Genomic DNA, 15,263 nt, shown 5'->3' with positions numbered 1-15,263 from the left:
AATTCTGAATGGCGAAGGGGTTCAAAACTTTTCTACGTAGTTCAAAAGTTCACATCTGCGGTTTAGGCCTATGTAAATTCTGTAAATGTACTGTTTTTAAAGCTTTTATTTGTCTCTGTGGAATTTAAAGTTGATGTTACAATATTTTGCTATTAGGACAGCATCTGTGCCGAATATATTTTCTCTGAGAAGTAGAAAAGAAGGCGATGTTGGGCTCCATCTCTGGGGGTCTTGATGACTGGGTATACCGCCTCAAAATCACAAATTGGATTTCCAACTTGTTAAGTAGAGAGTCCAGATGCTTTGGCACCTCCTATCATGTACTTCACAGGCTGTTTGCTTCACAATTCTCTTTTAACCGTGTTTAAAGCTACTGGGAATGTATGAAGACATGCCAAAGCAGTGGATGAGAAAAGATAGGCCCATTCACTGCAAAAAAACTGTTTGAATGTTCGCTGTAGAAACTCTGCTTGTTATCCGCAGTCATCAAAACCAATTCTCATCGCCATTTGAGTTCAAATTTTTACTCATGAGATGTAATGTCTCAACTGAATTTTGTTTGAACTCAAATATTTTGAGTGAAAATGATCAGCAGGACCATGTTGAAGCACTCTTTATTATTAGCAGGAATTGTTGTCAATCTATCTTTCTTTTCTCTGCAAGCTATCCAGCAAACAGTGACACTAATGAGCTGTCAATCAATCTCAATCGGAAGCTTCATTATAGCCTTTCACATGAGGGGGAAAATATATCTTGTCTAAATCTTTGGATTAGATTGGCAGTGCATCAAAAACAATGTGAATTAATCTGACTGCTGCATATGCGGTTCCACACAGTCTTCTCTCATTGCATTGTGCCAAGTCGGCATCGTGGAGAAGGACTAGTTCCAGGAAGCTGCTCGAAGAAACTGCAAGTTATTGCTGTTAGATAAACAGTCAGCAACACAGTCATCATACATGTCCACCACCACTTTGTGTGAAAAGGCGGTAACACTTGCCCACGTCACCACACCTCCTCACTTCCCCGGCACTACTAATTATTTTCAAGGTTACCACGACGACGACTACAGCAGCTAGATCTCAGCGAGGTTCAGAAACCCCTAACAGCTTTCTCCTCTGCAGTCATACCACTGCTCCTTGTGAGGTAGTGTTAATTATGCCACAGGGTCTGCAAGGTCTGTGTCTGATTTGAGCCAACCTGGCTTTCTTTTATGGTCCGGAAAACCCTCAAAATTGCCTCGTTTGCTGAGCATGATTGTTCCGGTCCATTGCGATGAGTGTGATTTCCCCCCCCCCATTACCATAGTACAGTTTGACTTCGTTCTGTCAATATTAGGGTCTACTTTCTGAGCACGTTCCATACCACGTTGAACCTTTCTGATTAACATTTCTAGAGCTCCTTCGCTAAGGCCAGTAACCAGCGTAAAGGCCAGTAACCAGCGTAAAGGCCAGTAACCAGCGTAAAGGCCAGTAACCAGCGTAAAGGCCAGTAACCAGCGTAAAGGCCAGTAACCTGCATAACCAATCCAGCGACACACACCTCCACTAGGCTTACAGTAGTAGGGTAACCTGCAAAGGGCAGTCACTCAAGATAAGATGGGACCACGAAATGAGGCTCCTTTTTCACAAATGTGAATGTAAGAGCGTACTCTGCTGCAGTTGTTTAAGGTGTGTTATATAATTATCGAGCATTTAAGCCAGTGGAGTGGCAATAAATATTGGATCAATGCAAGAGCATACCTTGTTGGAATGTTAAATATTTTCCCCCCATCTTAACAACAGTTTGGGAAACTTTTCAAGCAACTTTGATCACAGTTCTTTCAATGAAAGTCATTTGAAATATTATTGAGCCTGTTCTGCTTGGTATATTTGCAGTTTAATGTTTGATTCGAACGTTTGTTTGAACTTAAAATGGCTACCAGAAATGACTGTGGGGTTTCCCGAAGGAAACATTTCTTCTACACAAGCGTTGCCAGAGTTAAACACTTTATCAAGGCTTTCGATGACAGGATGAGAACAAGGTCCTAATGCAGTACAGAATCCCTCTGAAGATTTTCACAGATATGTTCTACAGCTTTCTTTGCTCATTCAACAATGTCTGCAAAGGGCAATCCTCCTATTCAGGCAAATGTTCTGCTCCAAAAATAGAGACATCCGAACGGTCAGCACAAGTAAGCTATCACATCCCACGTCAAGGGGGCATCCTTGTGTGACCACACAGCCTCCACCCCCATTAACAGGAGTAGATCCATAAATGGAGGCCTGTACACTAGAGGCCGGAGAGACCCACAGCCCCGTGTCAGAGAGATTGATTGGGATGCTGTAAGTGCACTAGGTGCCCATTTAGGCGTGAGGAGGTAGATGGACTGGAGAGTCCGGTCTCAGTCTATTCTGAAGCTGTGGGTCAAAAGGTGAATGTGTTGAAGTGTGTCTCTGAAGGTTTGTGTTAAGGTGTGTGTCTCTCTGTGTGGTTGCAGGGAAGAGCCCGTCCCAGGAGTTCACTGCTGTTATCCAGGCTGTGACTCCTCTCCAGTCTCAGCTGCAGCCCGTAGTCAAGCTCATCATCGCAGTTGCCAAATCGAAGTTCTGTGCACAGGTGAGAGCTCAGCATAGAGAGCCTATTAAATGAAATTAGTATCTAATTGCTAATTCTATGGAGCGCAGACCCGTGAGCTGAGGCGGAACTGCAGGGATGGAGACCATTGCTTTTTATACTGTAATTAATGTATGAAAGAACAGAATTCAGTTGATGTAGGATAAAGCTTTACAACTATACTGTAGTCATGGCATGCCGCCGCGTGTTATATTGAACTAGATATGATCAAAGTTTGCAAGGAAAGACCGACTCAACTCGGCTGTGTATCCGCTGCTACAAACCAATGGCTACATGTACAGTGGGGTCAATGCTCTTTGAATTGAGATTCCACTTTCTTGTTTTATTCGCAGATCATTGTGCTGTGGAATTGTGACAAGCCTTTACCTCCGAAGAGCAAGTGGCCCTCCACCACCGTGCCTATCACTGTCATTGAGGGAGAGAGAAAGGTACGAGTTTTCCTAGTTATGCCGGCGTTGAGACGACATGTTTCGCTATCGATTCTAATGTGTTTTATTGAGTCTTGATCATTCAGCGGGAATGAGCGGGGTCGTTAAAGTCAGGGGAGATAAAATGCAGTCGTAAATGCCTCATAAAATCCATTCAAGCTTTTCGTTCATTTCTACTTTTTGGAATTGGCCATGACTGAGTGTGGCTGCCTCCTGGGATCTGAGCTAAGCTTACCCTGACTGTTGAGCCATGACACAGCATGAGGCTGCTTCCAGGAGCGTTCCAGGAGGTCTCTAGTTGAAACACACAAAGGGCCATTACTGTGCCAAGCCTCAGCTGAATCGTTTTAGTAATGCTATAGTAAGGTACACCTTTGCGGTGTTCTTATGAGCTTTGAAAACAATAGGAGTAAGTACACCAGACATCATACTTCCAAAGAGGACAAATGCTCTTACTGAATGCAAGCATTTTATAACACACTAAAGGACCCTGGATCTAAACACCTCCCTCTGTAACTGGATCCTGGACTTCCTGACAGGCCGCCCCCTGGTGGTACGAGTAGGCAACAACACGTCTGCCACGCTGATCCGCAACACTGGGGCCCCTCCGGGGTGTGTACTTAGTCCCCTCCTGTACTCCCTGTTCACCTACGACTGCGTGGCCAAACAAGACTCAAACACCATCATTAAATTTGCTTCGACACAACAGTGATAGGCCTGATCACCGACAACGATGAGACAGCCTATAGGGAGGAGGTCAGAGACCTGGCAGTGTGGTGCCAGGACAACAACCTGTCCCTCAATGTGTCCCCTGATCGTGGACTACAGGAAAAGGCGGGCCGAACAGGCCCCCATTAACATCAACCGGGCTGTAGTGGAGCGGGTCGAGAGTTTCAAGTTCCTTGGTGTCCACATCACCAACGAACTATCATGGTCCAAACACACCAAGACAGTCGTGAAGAGGGCACGACAACACCTATTCCCCATCAGGAGACTGAAAAGATTTGGCATGGGTCCCCAGATCCTCTCAAAGTTCTACTGCTGCACCATCTAGAGCATCCTGACCGGTTGCATCACTGGCAACTGCTCGGCATCTGACCGCAAGGCGCTACAGAGGGTAGTGCGAACGGCCCAGTACATCACTGGGGCCAAGCTTCCTGCCATCCAGGACCTATATAATAGCCGGTGTCAGAGGAAAGCTCCAAAAATTGTCAGACTCCAGTCACCCAAGTCATAAACTGTTTTCTCTGCTACCGCACGGCAAGCGGTACCGGAGCGCCAAGTCTAGGACCATAAGGCTCCTTAACAGCTTCTACACCCAAGCCATTAGACTGCTGAACAATTAATCAAATGGCCACCGGACTATTTCCATTGACACCCCCCATCCATTTGTTTTGTACACTGCTGATACTCGCTGTTTATTATCTATGCATAGTCATTTCACCCCTACCTACATGTACAAATGACCTGGACTAACCTGTACCCCTGCACACTGACTCGGTATCGGTACCCCATGTATATAACTTTTTATTATTATTTACTTTTAGTTTATTTGGTAAACATTTTCTTAACTCTTTCTTGAACTGCACTGTTGGTTAAGGGCTTGTTGTATTTGGTGCATGTCACAAATAATGTTTGATTTGATTTGGTTTCAATCTAACAATTTTCATAAAAAATGTATACAGTACGATTCTTCCAACCGTTCATTGAGTCCAAATAATCACTCAGATTGTGTTATTTGGAGCATTCCATTTACAAAATAAATATTACTTGAAGACAAAGTGGAATTCCAATCAGCAGTGTCATGCTTGCTGCGTACCACAGAATTCCACAAAATCTCTTGCTCGCTCTCTTGCTCTTTCTCGCTCTCTCTCTCTCTCTCTCCCTCTCTCTCTCTTTAGTCAAATCTCTCTCTTTCTTCAGTCAAATCTCTCTCTCTCTCTCCAGTCAAATCTCTCTCTCTCTCCAGTCAAATCTCTCTCTTTCTTCAGTCAAATCTCTCTCTTTCTCTCTCTAGTCAAATCTCTCTTTCTTCAGTCAAATCTCTCTCTCTCCAGTCAAATCTCTCTCTCTCTCTCTCTCTCTCTCTCTCTCTCTCTCTCTCTCTAGTCAAATCTCTCTCTTTCTTCAGTCAAATCTCTCTCTCTCTCTCTCTCCAGTCAAATCTCTCTCTCTCTCCAGTCAAATCTCTCTCTTTCTTCAGTCAAATCTCTCTCTCTCTCTCCAGTCAAATCTCTCTCTCTCTCTCTAGTCAAATCTCTCTCTCTCTCCAGTCAAATCTCTCTCTCTCCAGTCAAATCTCTCTCTCTCTCTCTCTCTCTCTCTCTCTCTCTCTCTCTCTCTCTCTTTAGTCAAATCTCTCTCTTTCTTCAGTCAAATCTCTCTCTCTCTCTCCAGTCAAATCTCTCTCGCTCGCTCTCTCTCTCTCTCTCTCTCTCTCTGTGTGTGCGTCTCCGTCTCACACACAAATACACACACGCACACCCTCCTCAGTTGTTTCATACCCAAGCAGCAGCCCAGCTCTTGTCCTAACACACGAGTAGTGCTGACTGCAGCCCTCTCCATTCTGCCCCATAGAGGCAGGAGCAGGACCCTAAAACCCTATGGCAGCTCCCTTAATTGATTCTGTTTATTCCCATGTAGTAAACACAGCAATGGAGAAAAATGTGTTTCCACTATAACAATAAACAGCTTTTCTAAAAGGCAGCTATGGGCCCCTAATTACTCACTCTGAGTATTCTAGCCTAACAAGACAGCTGTTCCAGAGTAGTAATTCTCTGCAGCTCTATCCCCAAACAATAAAAGCTTTGCTGTGTTGAAACGTTCACATCACACTGAATCAGAGTGCTGCCTGGAGACAGAGTAATAGCCAACGGCAGATGTGTTCCATGTACTGCTGTTGTGCAACTTTTCTTGTCCCTCATGTAATCTGCGAAATAAAGGAAAGTAATTGTATCAAAAATAAATTAAAATGCCTTTGTATGGCGTGTTCAATGGAACAAAGTAATTGTATGTTAGTCAGGGCGGCTGTGTATCTAGAGGCTTTTATTATCTGGTGTGTCCTTAATGGTTTACATCTCATCAAGGCCGGCATACTCTTTAAACAATTAGGCTGTGTTTTCCTAAATGCATGTCACCTATTTATTTAGCATGAGGACTACAGGCCCATGAGTTATTACGCAGTAACCATTTATTGTGTTTTCGGTCCTGTACTCACCATTGTGTTCGCACTGTTTTCATTTTTAGCAAGCTACCGATGTAGGATCTTAATTTGATCAATGTCGCAAGAAAGCTTTCTTGCAATGCAGGAAATGTTAAACGTGTAGTGTATTTGAGGTTTATAAAGTCTTCTGAAGTTTGTAATTTCAATTTAGAAATTTCAGGCTTGATTTTTCCCTTACGAAAAATGTCCATTATTTATAATCCACATAATAATTCACATTTCCTGTAATTCAGGAAAAAACTTCTGCTGTAGCAAACTGGCTCAAATTAAGATCCTACATCTGTAGTGTGAAAAGCAGGGGAATCATTTTCATGCTACTGCATGAATGCATTGTGTGATAGACAAGGGAAAACACAGGCTGCTGTGAAAGGGCCTTGATGAACCACAGGCCCTCTCCTCTCCGTCGTAATCTATCATTCTCTTTTATCTTTTTTTTTCTCCTCCTCTCCATCATTCTTTCATTTCAATGGAGAGACTGCGGCTCCGTAGTACACGCTAATCAGCCGTGAGTAGAGGTCACCGGCACCATTCAATTAAATCCAACCTATTATATTATCGATTTTTCCTCCGTGTTTCTATCCTCAGGAAAGTAACACGTCTAACAATAGGTCCCCTCATCTTTTTCCTTCAAGTGGGTTTCAATTTGAAGGCTAATTAAGTTGACCCGCATCCGTGCCATGGATCACATTATATCCAGCTGACATTAAATCACAATCCTTACTCTCTGTAGACCTGCCACTCACTCCCAGGGCCTGACGGCTTGGAGTTAAGCCCTTCACTGACGTGTGTGTGTGTGTGTTGGGGGGGGGGGGGTGCGTGAGATCTCCACAGTAGCATCTCCACAGCTGTGTGTGGGTGGCTGGCTGAGTGTGCTCCTCTCCTGCAATGTGACGCCTCAAGAAGGGCTCACTGTCTCATTAGCACCTCTCCATCTCCCCATCCTCGTCAGATAGCTATTTTCATCACCTGCTAAATTCATATACAGCCTGGATCACAAGATGTCTCATCAGAAGGGAACGTGGTTAATAAGAACAGATAAAGAAATTAGGTGGAACTTCCAAGTGTTAGATCTACTGCAAAGCGTTGAATCGTTGCGTTGGAGTCCAATGCTTTTGAACACTGCCAGTTTCTCTTCAACTAAAACTTGATCCTCAGAATCAATTCAGTCCATTCATTTATATTTGTGTTAAATGTCGGAAGGGAAAATTCAGAATTTACTGAATTGCGTCATTAGGCTTCTCATTACTCATCAATATTTCTTATGTTCACATTTTACAAATTCACAATATCCTTATCACCTAACCATGCAATCAAATCAAGCTGTAGGTTACGTTTGAGGAATGATGGCACTTGATTGCACTTTGAATGCAAATTTGTCTGTTTTTTAAGTATCCTGAAAGTGGAGGAAATCTATTTCTATTGCAGAAAAGCATGCCTACATGGTACAAATAAGCTGAACTATCTCACTACACTTCCCCTTAAACTCCAATCACAGCCTGTGTAAACAGCAGTGGTGAAGGAGATGGGTTTCTGTGGACCTGTTAGGGTTTCTGGGTCAGGTTGAGGTTATCCCTGGTCGGTACTCTATGGTGGTGTCTCTGGCCCCCGTGGCCCATGAGGTGGGTGGCTAATGATCCATAATGCATTGAGGTCAGAGGAGGCCAGAACACACAGTCTCCCAGGCAGGCTATACACAGGGTGAGAGAGACTGGTCAGACTAAGGACCAAGGGCCACTAGAAAACAGATGACAAAGACACTTGATTTGTGGCTTTATATTTAGCCATAACTTCAAAATTGTTTATTTGGGATTTTTATAAAACATAATGAAATTTTAGTTTACAATAATGCGATGCATATTTAATCTCAGATTATTATTTTTTTTAAATGTATCTTTACCCCACTATGACAGCACTTGAAGTACATTTTATAAAGAGATGGGCTATGACAAAAATGAATCTCAGAAATGATACTTGAGCCATTGAAATACTTTTCTCTGCTGAGCTTCGAAATTTGACTATGAGTGTACCAGGCATCAAATCGGATTAACCCATAACGAAAATAATTGAAAAGCCTCTAAAGATTGGCCTTGAAGTAGCAGGAGTCAATGGAGATGAGAATGATGCCACATCTTCACCAGGTGACTCAGAGATACATCACTGTATATCTGCCTAGGGGGAAAATCCATTGACACAGACCAGAGAGAGAGGAGATGGAGAGAGAGGAGATGGAGAGAGAGGAGATGGAGAGAGAGGAGATGGAGAGAGAGGAGATGGAGAGAGAGACGAGAGGGGGGGAGAGAGAGGAGATGGGGGGAGAGAGAGAGGAGATGGCGAGAGAGAGAGAGGAGATGGCGAGAGAGAGAGAGAGGAGATGGGGAGAGAGAGAGAGGAGATGGGGAGAGAGAGAGGGAGGAGATGGGGAGAGAGAGAGAGGAGATGGAGATGGAGAGAGAGAGAGAGGAGATGGGGAGAGAGAGAGAGGAGATGGGAGGGGAGAGAGAGAGAGGAGATGGGGGGAGAGAGAGAGAGGAGATGGGGGAGAGAGAGAGAGGAGATGGGGAGAGAGAGAGAGGAGATGGGGAGAGAGAGAGAGGAGATGGGGAGAGAGAGAGGAAATGAGAGGAGAGAGAGGAAATGAGAGGGGAAAGGATAGGAGAGGAGAAAGGATAGGAGAGGAGAAAGAATAGGAGAGGAGAGAGAGGATAGGAGAGCAGAGAGGAAAGGAGAGCAGAGAGGAAAGGAAAGGGGAGAGGAAAGGAAAGAGGAGAGCGAGGAGAGCGAGGAGAGGAAAGGTGAGGAGAGAGAGGAAAGGAGAGAGAGGAAAGGAGAGGAGAGGAAAGGAGATGAGAGGAGAGAGAGGAAATGAGAGGGGAAAGGATAGGAGAGGAGAAAGAATAGGAGAGGAGAGAGAGGATAGGAGAGCAGAGAGGAAAGGAGAGCAGAGAGGAAAGGGGAGAGGAAAGGAGAGGAAAGGAAAGAGGAGAGCGAGGAGAGGAAAGGAAAGGAAAGGGGAGAGGAGAGCGAGGAGAGGAAAGGTGAGGAGAGAGAGGAAAGGTGAGGAGAGAGAGGAAAGGAGAGCGAGGAGAGGAAAGGTGAGGAGAGAGAGGAAAGGAGAGAGAGGAGAGGAGAGGAGAGAGAGGAAATGAGAGGAAATGAGGAGGGAGGGGAAAGGAGAGGAGAGGAGAGGGGAAAGGAGAGGAGAGGGGAAAGGAGAGGAGAGGAGAAAGGAAAGGAGAGGAGAAAGGAAAGGAAAGGGGAGAGGAGAGGAAAGGAAAGGGCAGAGGAGAGAAAGGAAAGGGGAGAGGAGAGGAGAGAAAGGAAAGGAAAGGGGAGAGGAGAGAAAGGAGAGGAGAGAGGAGAGGAGGGAGGAGATGGAGAGAGAGAGAGGAGATGGGGAAAGAGAGGAGATGGAGAGAGAGAGGAAATGAGAGGAGAGAGAGGAAATGAGAGGAGAGGGGAAAGGATAGGAGAGGAGAGAGAGAGGATAGGAGAGCAGAGAGGAAAGGAAAGGGGAAAGGAAAGAGGAGAGCGAGGAGAGGAAAGGAAAGGGGAGAGGAGAGCGAGGAGAGGAAAGGTGAGGAGAGAGAGGAAAGGAGGGAGGGAGAGGAGAGGAAAGGAGAGGAAATGAGAGGAAATGAGGAGGGAGGGGAAAGGAGAGGAGAGGGGAAAGGAGAGGAGAGGAGAAAGGAAAGGAGAGGAGAGGAAAGGAAAGGGAAAAGGAAAGGGGAGAGGAGAGAAAGGAAAGGAAAGGGGAGAGGAGGAGGAAAGGAGAGGAGAGGAAAGGAGAGGAGAGGAAAGGAGAGGAGAGGAAAGTTAAGGAGAGGAAAGTTAAGGAGAGAGAGCGAGCTCAGAACCCTGTGCCTCTGTCTCAGTGGGACCAGTTAAAGCAGCCCTGGGGCAAGGACGAAGGACGGTGGGCCCTAGGACAGAGGAGGCGGAGAGGGACAGACACGGGGGATGAGAGGGAGAGAGAGAGATGGGCAGAGTGGAGGACAAACAGTCCCTGAAGATGTGTATTGGAATCGGAGTTCCAGACTATATAGAGATCTGAAGGCAGAGCTGTGGGTGAAACAGAGGGGTGAGCGATATTACAACAACAACAGCTGGCCTGACATCCAGAGCAGTGTGTAATCATCACAACATGGGGATGGGGAAATTAGAGCAATAAGTACATTATACTGAGTATGGTAATTGTCAATGCAGAACTAAATGAATGCCACTGTTGTGAATAGTATGTTGATCATTTTGACCTCTAATTACTGAGGGAGTTTTGTTTGAGAATGCTTTAGTAGGTGTCCTCCAGGCTTTACTCTGAAAAACGCCGTGAAATCCATACGGTATTACTGGCATGCTGATAGACAAACTGTAAACTTATTGACATTAAAGGAATCCATGTCACGTAGAATCTTTTCAAATTTGGCCCTGTTCAATTGATGAAATGATTCTCAACTAAAGAGGCATACTCATTTCACATTGTGATATTTTCTATTAATTTCTATTTTGACCAAATATATATTTGCCCTTGGATATCCGAGTTCCTGTTTTCCACAGAGGGAATCTAATTAGCTCGTAATAGCGATGGATTCATTAGGATTTTGCGAGAGTACTTTCAGTCTCTGAACGTGGAGCTATTAAAGCTGGAGTCCCCTTATTTCCTCGTTTATAGAAATACACTTAAATAATAAAAATCCTCTAATTGTGAGTCAATAGCAGTATTACAGCCATCTCTGTGAAGCCTGTGTTTAGTGTAATGGATTAGGGCATCCACGTCGTATTAGCCTGGTCTGCAGATCGATAGCTCCTACAGAACACGGTGATCCTGCAGACCTGTGGTTGGAGAATTAGCATAGAAATATGCATTCCTCATGTAAAATGGATTTGCAGTCCCATGAGGGTTAACGCTGCAGCTCAAGTATTTTATTAAACTGGTTTTATTCAATCAAGCCCCCAAGCACAGAAGACAGATAGGATAAATATACATCATTCATATTTAACATGACAGTCTGAAAACATAAGATAAAGAATCACGTTGGCAAATCCCGGAGAACAAGATCAACGGCTTCCTCTGCCTCTTCAGGAAAAACTAGCCTCACTCGCGATTCTTCTGAGCACTCTTATGAATACCAAAACGATTCTATGCACAGGTATAACCTTTTAGGAGCTAACCTATATAGTGTAGCTACCTATCAGAAGAAGCAACCCCCCTCCACACCCTTCTTTCTCAGGAACGTTGTCTTGTTACTTGATTGTGTATCGTTGTCATTGAGAGTCAGGTCTGATTGCTGTCATTCATCCCAAGGGCCCTCCACAGCTGATAAATGGCTGATTACTGAGTGTATAATAGTTATACTGAAAGCCTGTACTTTGCCACTCTGTCTCTCTCAATATGTTCCTACGAGAGCTTTTTACCACACGACTCCTAAACGACTCTTAAAGTAACCAAATGCTCCTCGTTTAATCAGCTGCTAAATGATTTTTCAAAAGGCCCCATGAAGGGCTCTCCTGAGCCCGGAGGCTCGGCTCCGTGATGTGCGGCCATGCCAGCGATACGCTGTCACTATTATCCTGCTATGACACACCAGGCAGGGATAGTTAAAGCGAATAGGAAATAATGTTGCATTGGAAAGGGCCCATTAAGCCGCGGTGATGTGAGTCCACAGCACCTCGAGTCATCCGCTGCAAAATAATGACGAGAGGCCCTGTCGAAAGCGCGGCCAGGCCCACTTGCTCTTGAGCAGCCGACCCGAGGCGAGGCTAATCTCCAAGTCAACAGGTTCCTATCAATAACTTTCTGATTTGATGAATGAGGCAGCAGCCAGTGAAGTTCAGGAGGGAGAGAGAGGGCAGTATTAACCCCTTAAGCTTGGTGTCAAGAGCATTGCAGGCAGGCAGGCAGGCAGGCAGGGGGAGTTTTAGTGAAGATGCATCACACCACACACTCTGGCTGGCAGCCTCCCAGAGAGAGAGAGAGACAGTGAAGAGGATTACCCTGAGATCCCTCTCAGGAGGCCACTGCTGACAGTTCACTTCTGCGATGTGTGTGTTCCCTAATATTATAGGACATACTTTGCAGCAGGCAATCTACCAATAACGCTGGCCGCAGAGAGAGAAACAGCCATCAGTCGTTTCAAATAGAAACAGCGTCAATAACAGGATATATAGTGGAGGCATTTTATTCATAGTATGTCATATAATTGCAAATACATTTTTCCATTGTGTACCTACACTGTAATTGCACTGTATTTGTTAGTAGGACAAGTGTTATTGTGAAGTGTTTTTTGGGGCAGAAGATACTGCCAGGCAATTGTGGTGTTTTTAATGTCTCATTGGCCTTCACCCACATACTCGACAGAACAAGGTTTTTCATCCAATAATCAGAGAAATATTTCCTCCTTAAAATGAATAGTCCTTCAATAATAGAATCTTTCCAGAAGTAGCCTACAGAGGAGTGGAATGTGAGGCCCGAAATAGCAAAGACTGGCCTTCTATGGATGAGCTGTTACGGAGAGCTAAAGAAATGCAATTATGTTTCAAACAGAGAAGAAGGTTAAGGTTACTCTCTGGGTGCGTCAGGATGAATTGATTAAACGGTTTGTTCTTCTTTTCACCCAGCATGAAAAAGTGACTCCACTCCAACAATTTCTAGCCAACCCCATTCAAACATACTGCACCTGAAATACTTCAACTTGTGATTGAATAGGTCCCCACACAGTCAGAGGTGCTGACATCCGAGCCAGTGGATGGATTCTTGGAGTTTGCGACTGCAGCAATTGACCACATCTCTCCCTCTTCCCCCCCCCCCCCCAGACAATGAGCAGTCGCTTTTCCCCCCATGACGTCATCCTCACAGATGCTGTCCTCAGTCTGGACGAGGACTCCGTCTTGTCGACCAATGAGGTAGGAGGATGACTTATTATTCCCCCTCTGTCTCCCTATTCTGCCTGGGGCTTTAACGTCCAAAGACCAGATTCAATCAATCCTCATCTAGCAATGTTATGCAGTATCTTACCCATGCACTCTTCTTATTGTGAGAACTGGAAGGTAACTGTGAGGGGAGTCTACAAGTAGAATTTTATAGTACCCAAAAACATTCTCTGATTTCGTTTGATAATGGGGGAAAAAAGCTAGGCGGGCTTGAGTCCCAAGCCTGTGTGTGAAAATTAGCCAACAATTAACATTGTATGATCAGCTTCAGTGTTTCCTGTCTCTTATCTGACATTGACACCCACAACAACACCAACTGGTGAGATCGAGCAGCATCTGAAGAAGTAACAGAACTTCCAGACAGTTTCTTGGAAGTAGTCCCTATCCCAGGGGTGTGGAGATGTACACCAACTGACTTCCTTCATCTTCAAAGCAACTCCTTGTTTTGTTTGTAGTCTGTTGTTATGCAGAGCGCGTTTCGCTCTGCTTGTTGCTATGCTCTGTCTCTGTGCCTGCATTTTGTTCCTGTTAAATCTCATTTCTGATATTCAATTAGGCTCTGTATAATATTTGCACATTGCAGAATCAGCAAAGCGCTAAAGCTCTATTTAATTGCTTGTTCCCATATAATTTGATCAGGAATTAATATTACTCCGTTAGAACATGGCCTAATGGAGTATCTCAGACTCAAAGTTGGCTCTTTCAGAGTAACTGCTCTGGCCTAATGTTCAGACTGGCACTGGGGCCTGGGCTGCACTCTACAGAGAAAGTCAACGCTGGTATCATGACCTACTGTAGAGGAAACAAGACAGAGGGAGGTGAAACGTGGTGGCAGGTTATATTAGTAGATCAAGTCTGTGGTCCAGGTGGATGCCCACCCCATCACACTAGCCATTCACGGTAAAGTGTAATTCATCCTCTCTAACTAATACATCTCAGCCTTTTGAGCCACGGGGATGTCTTGCCTCATAGGAGGCTGTTGAGGGGAGGACGGCTTATAATAATGTCTGGAAGTGAGCAAATGGAATGGGTTCAAACACATGGAAACCATGTGTTTGATGTATTTGATACCGTTCCAGCCCGTCCTCCCCAATTAAGGTGCCAACAACCTGTCTTGCCTTATCTGTTAAATTCCACCCCTGTGTTTCTCCATGAAACAGTATCAGTGAAATGGTCTGGTATCTTGTCTCCAAGTTTCTCTCGCCCTATTGATTTTATATTGCATGTTAATATTGATGAGGTCATTTCAACACATCTTGTCCATGAGAGAAATCCCTGCAATGGAGTTAATTTCTCAAGCATAGCGTAATAACTAATTCATCTCTCGGGGTCGGGACGGATTGATTGCCCCCTCTAAAGGAAATTTGCTGTATTTAAGATTCCTGTTATTGAGTCACTGACTAGCAACATCTTGAACGAGGGTATTTTTCTCCTGATGATTTCATTATCTGGATGCAGTTAGCTAAAGGATCTTCCCATGCTGTGAAATGCAAATTCGGTGACCATGGTGCCAATTCAAAAAACATGTATTCACCATCTGGCCTGGAATGAGAAAATAATGAAAGCCCAAGTTGTTTCAAGCAATCAGGAGGTTTGTGAAACCTATTACCTCTCCGGCATGCTAGTCTCTGCGATGATCATTAGACTGTCAAACCATGAAGTCCCAGTTTGATTAAGCTTCACGTCTTTGGAAGGGAAAAAGGGCGAGAGTGGCTCATTTTGCTGGCAGTTGTAAAAAAAAATCACTAAATGAACCAAAGCAGCAGTTGCCTCTCAGTGTGAAGATTATGTTCTCTCTTTCTTTTTTTTTTAATCAAAAGTTTCAAACATTTGCAGAGTTCTTTTGGCTGAGCCCTTGGAAATGTCGACGTTGTTTGTGTGTGACGCAATGTACATGTTGGATTTGCAGTGTTTTATTGTGTTCCAAATATTGAACTTGTTAAATCAAGCTCGTTAGGAAATCCATTGTTTTCTGCATCAAATTGGAGTCTTGGTGGTTGAGTGATAATAGTTTCCTGCACCTGCTGCTTTCCATTCTAAGCACATGTTGTATTGTTTCGGTGCGTATCAATACA

General features: G+C 44.5%; 1 protein-coding gene across 2 annotated transcripts in view; it reads left to right on the top strand.

The window, feature by feature from the left end:
• The window catches only part of LOC106607809 (exostosin-1), a 250,799-nt gene that overhangs the window by 224,874 nt on the left and 10,662 nt on the right, over positions 1-15,263 (top strand). The window contains exons 8-10 of one of the 2 annotated variants that reach the window (XM_014205174.2): positions 2,477-2,595; positions 2,946-3,041; positions 13,072-13,161. In XM_014205174.2, coding sequence (XP_014060649.1) covers positions 2,477-2,595; positions 2,946-3,041; positions 13,072-13,161 — 305 coding nt within the window. The remainder of the gene's footprint in view (positions 1-2,476; positions 2,596-2,945; positions 3,042-13,071; positions 13,162-15,263) is intronic. The other variant, XM_014205176.2, reaches the window with a different exon arrangement.

The sequence above is a fragment of the Salmo salar genome, chromosome ssa06 (assembly GCF_905237065.1).
Source record: "Salmo salar chromosome ssa06, Ssal_v3.1, whole genome shotgun sequence".
In the NCBI taxonomy this organism is placed as follows: Eukaryota; Metazoa; Chordata; class Actinopteri; order Salmoniformes; family Salmonidae; genus Salmo; species Salmo salar.
The sequence above is the reverse complement of the archived record's forward strand: the minus strand, read 5'-3'. Positions and strand labels throughout refer to the sequence as shown.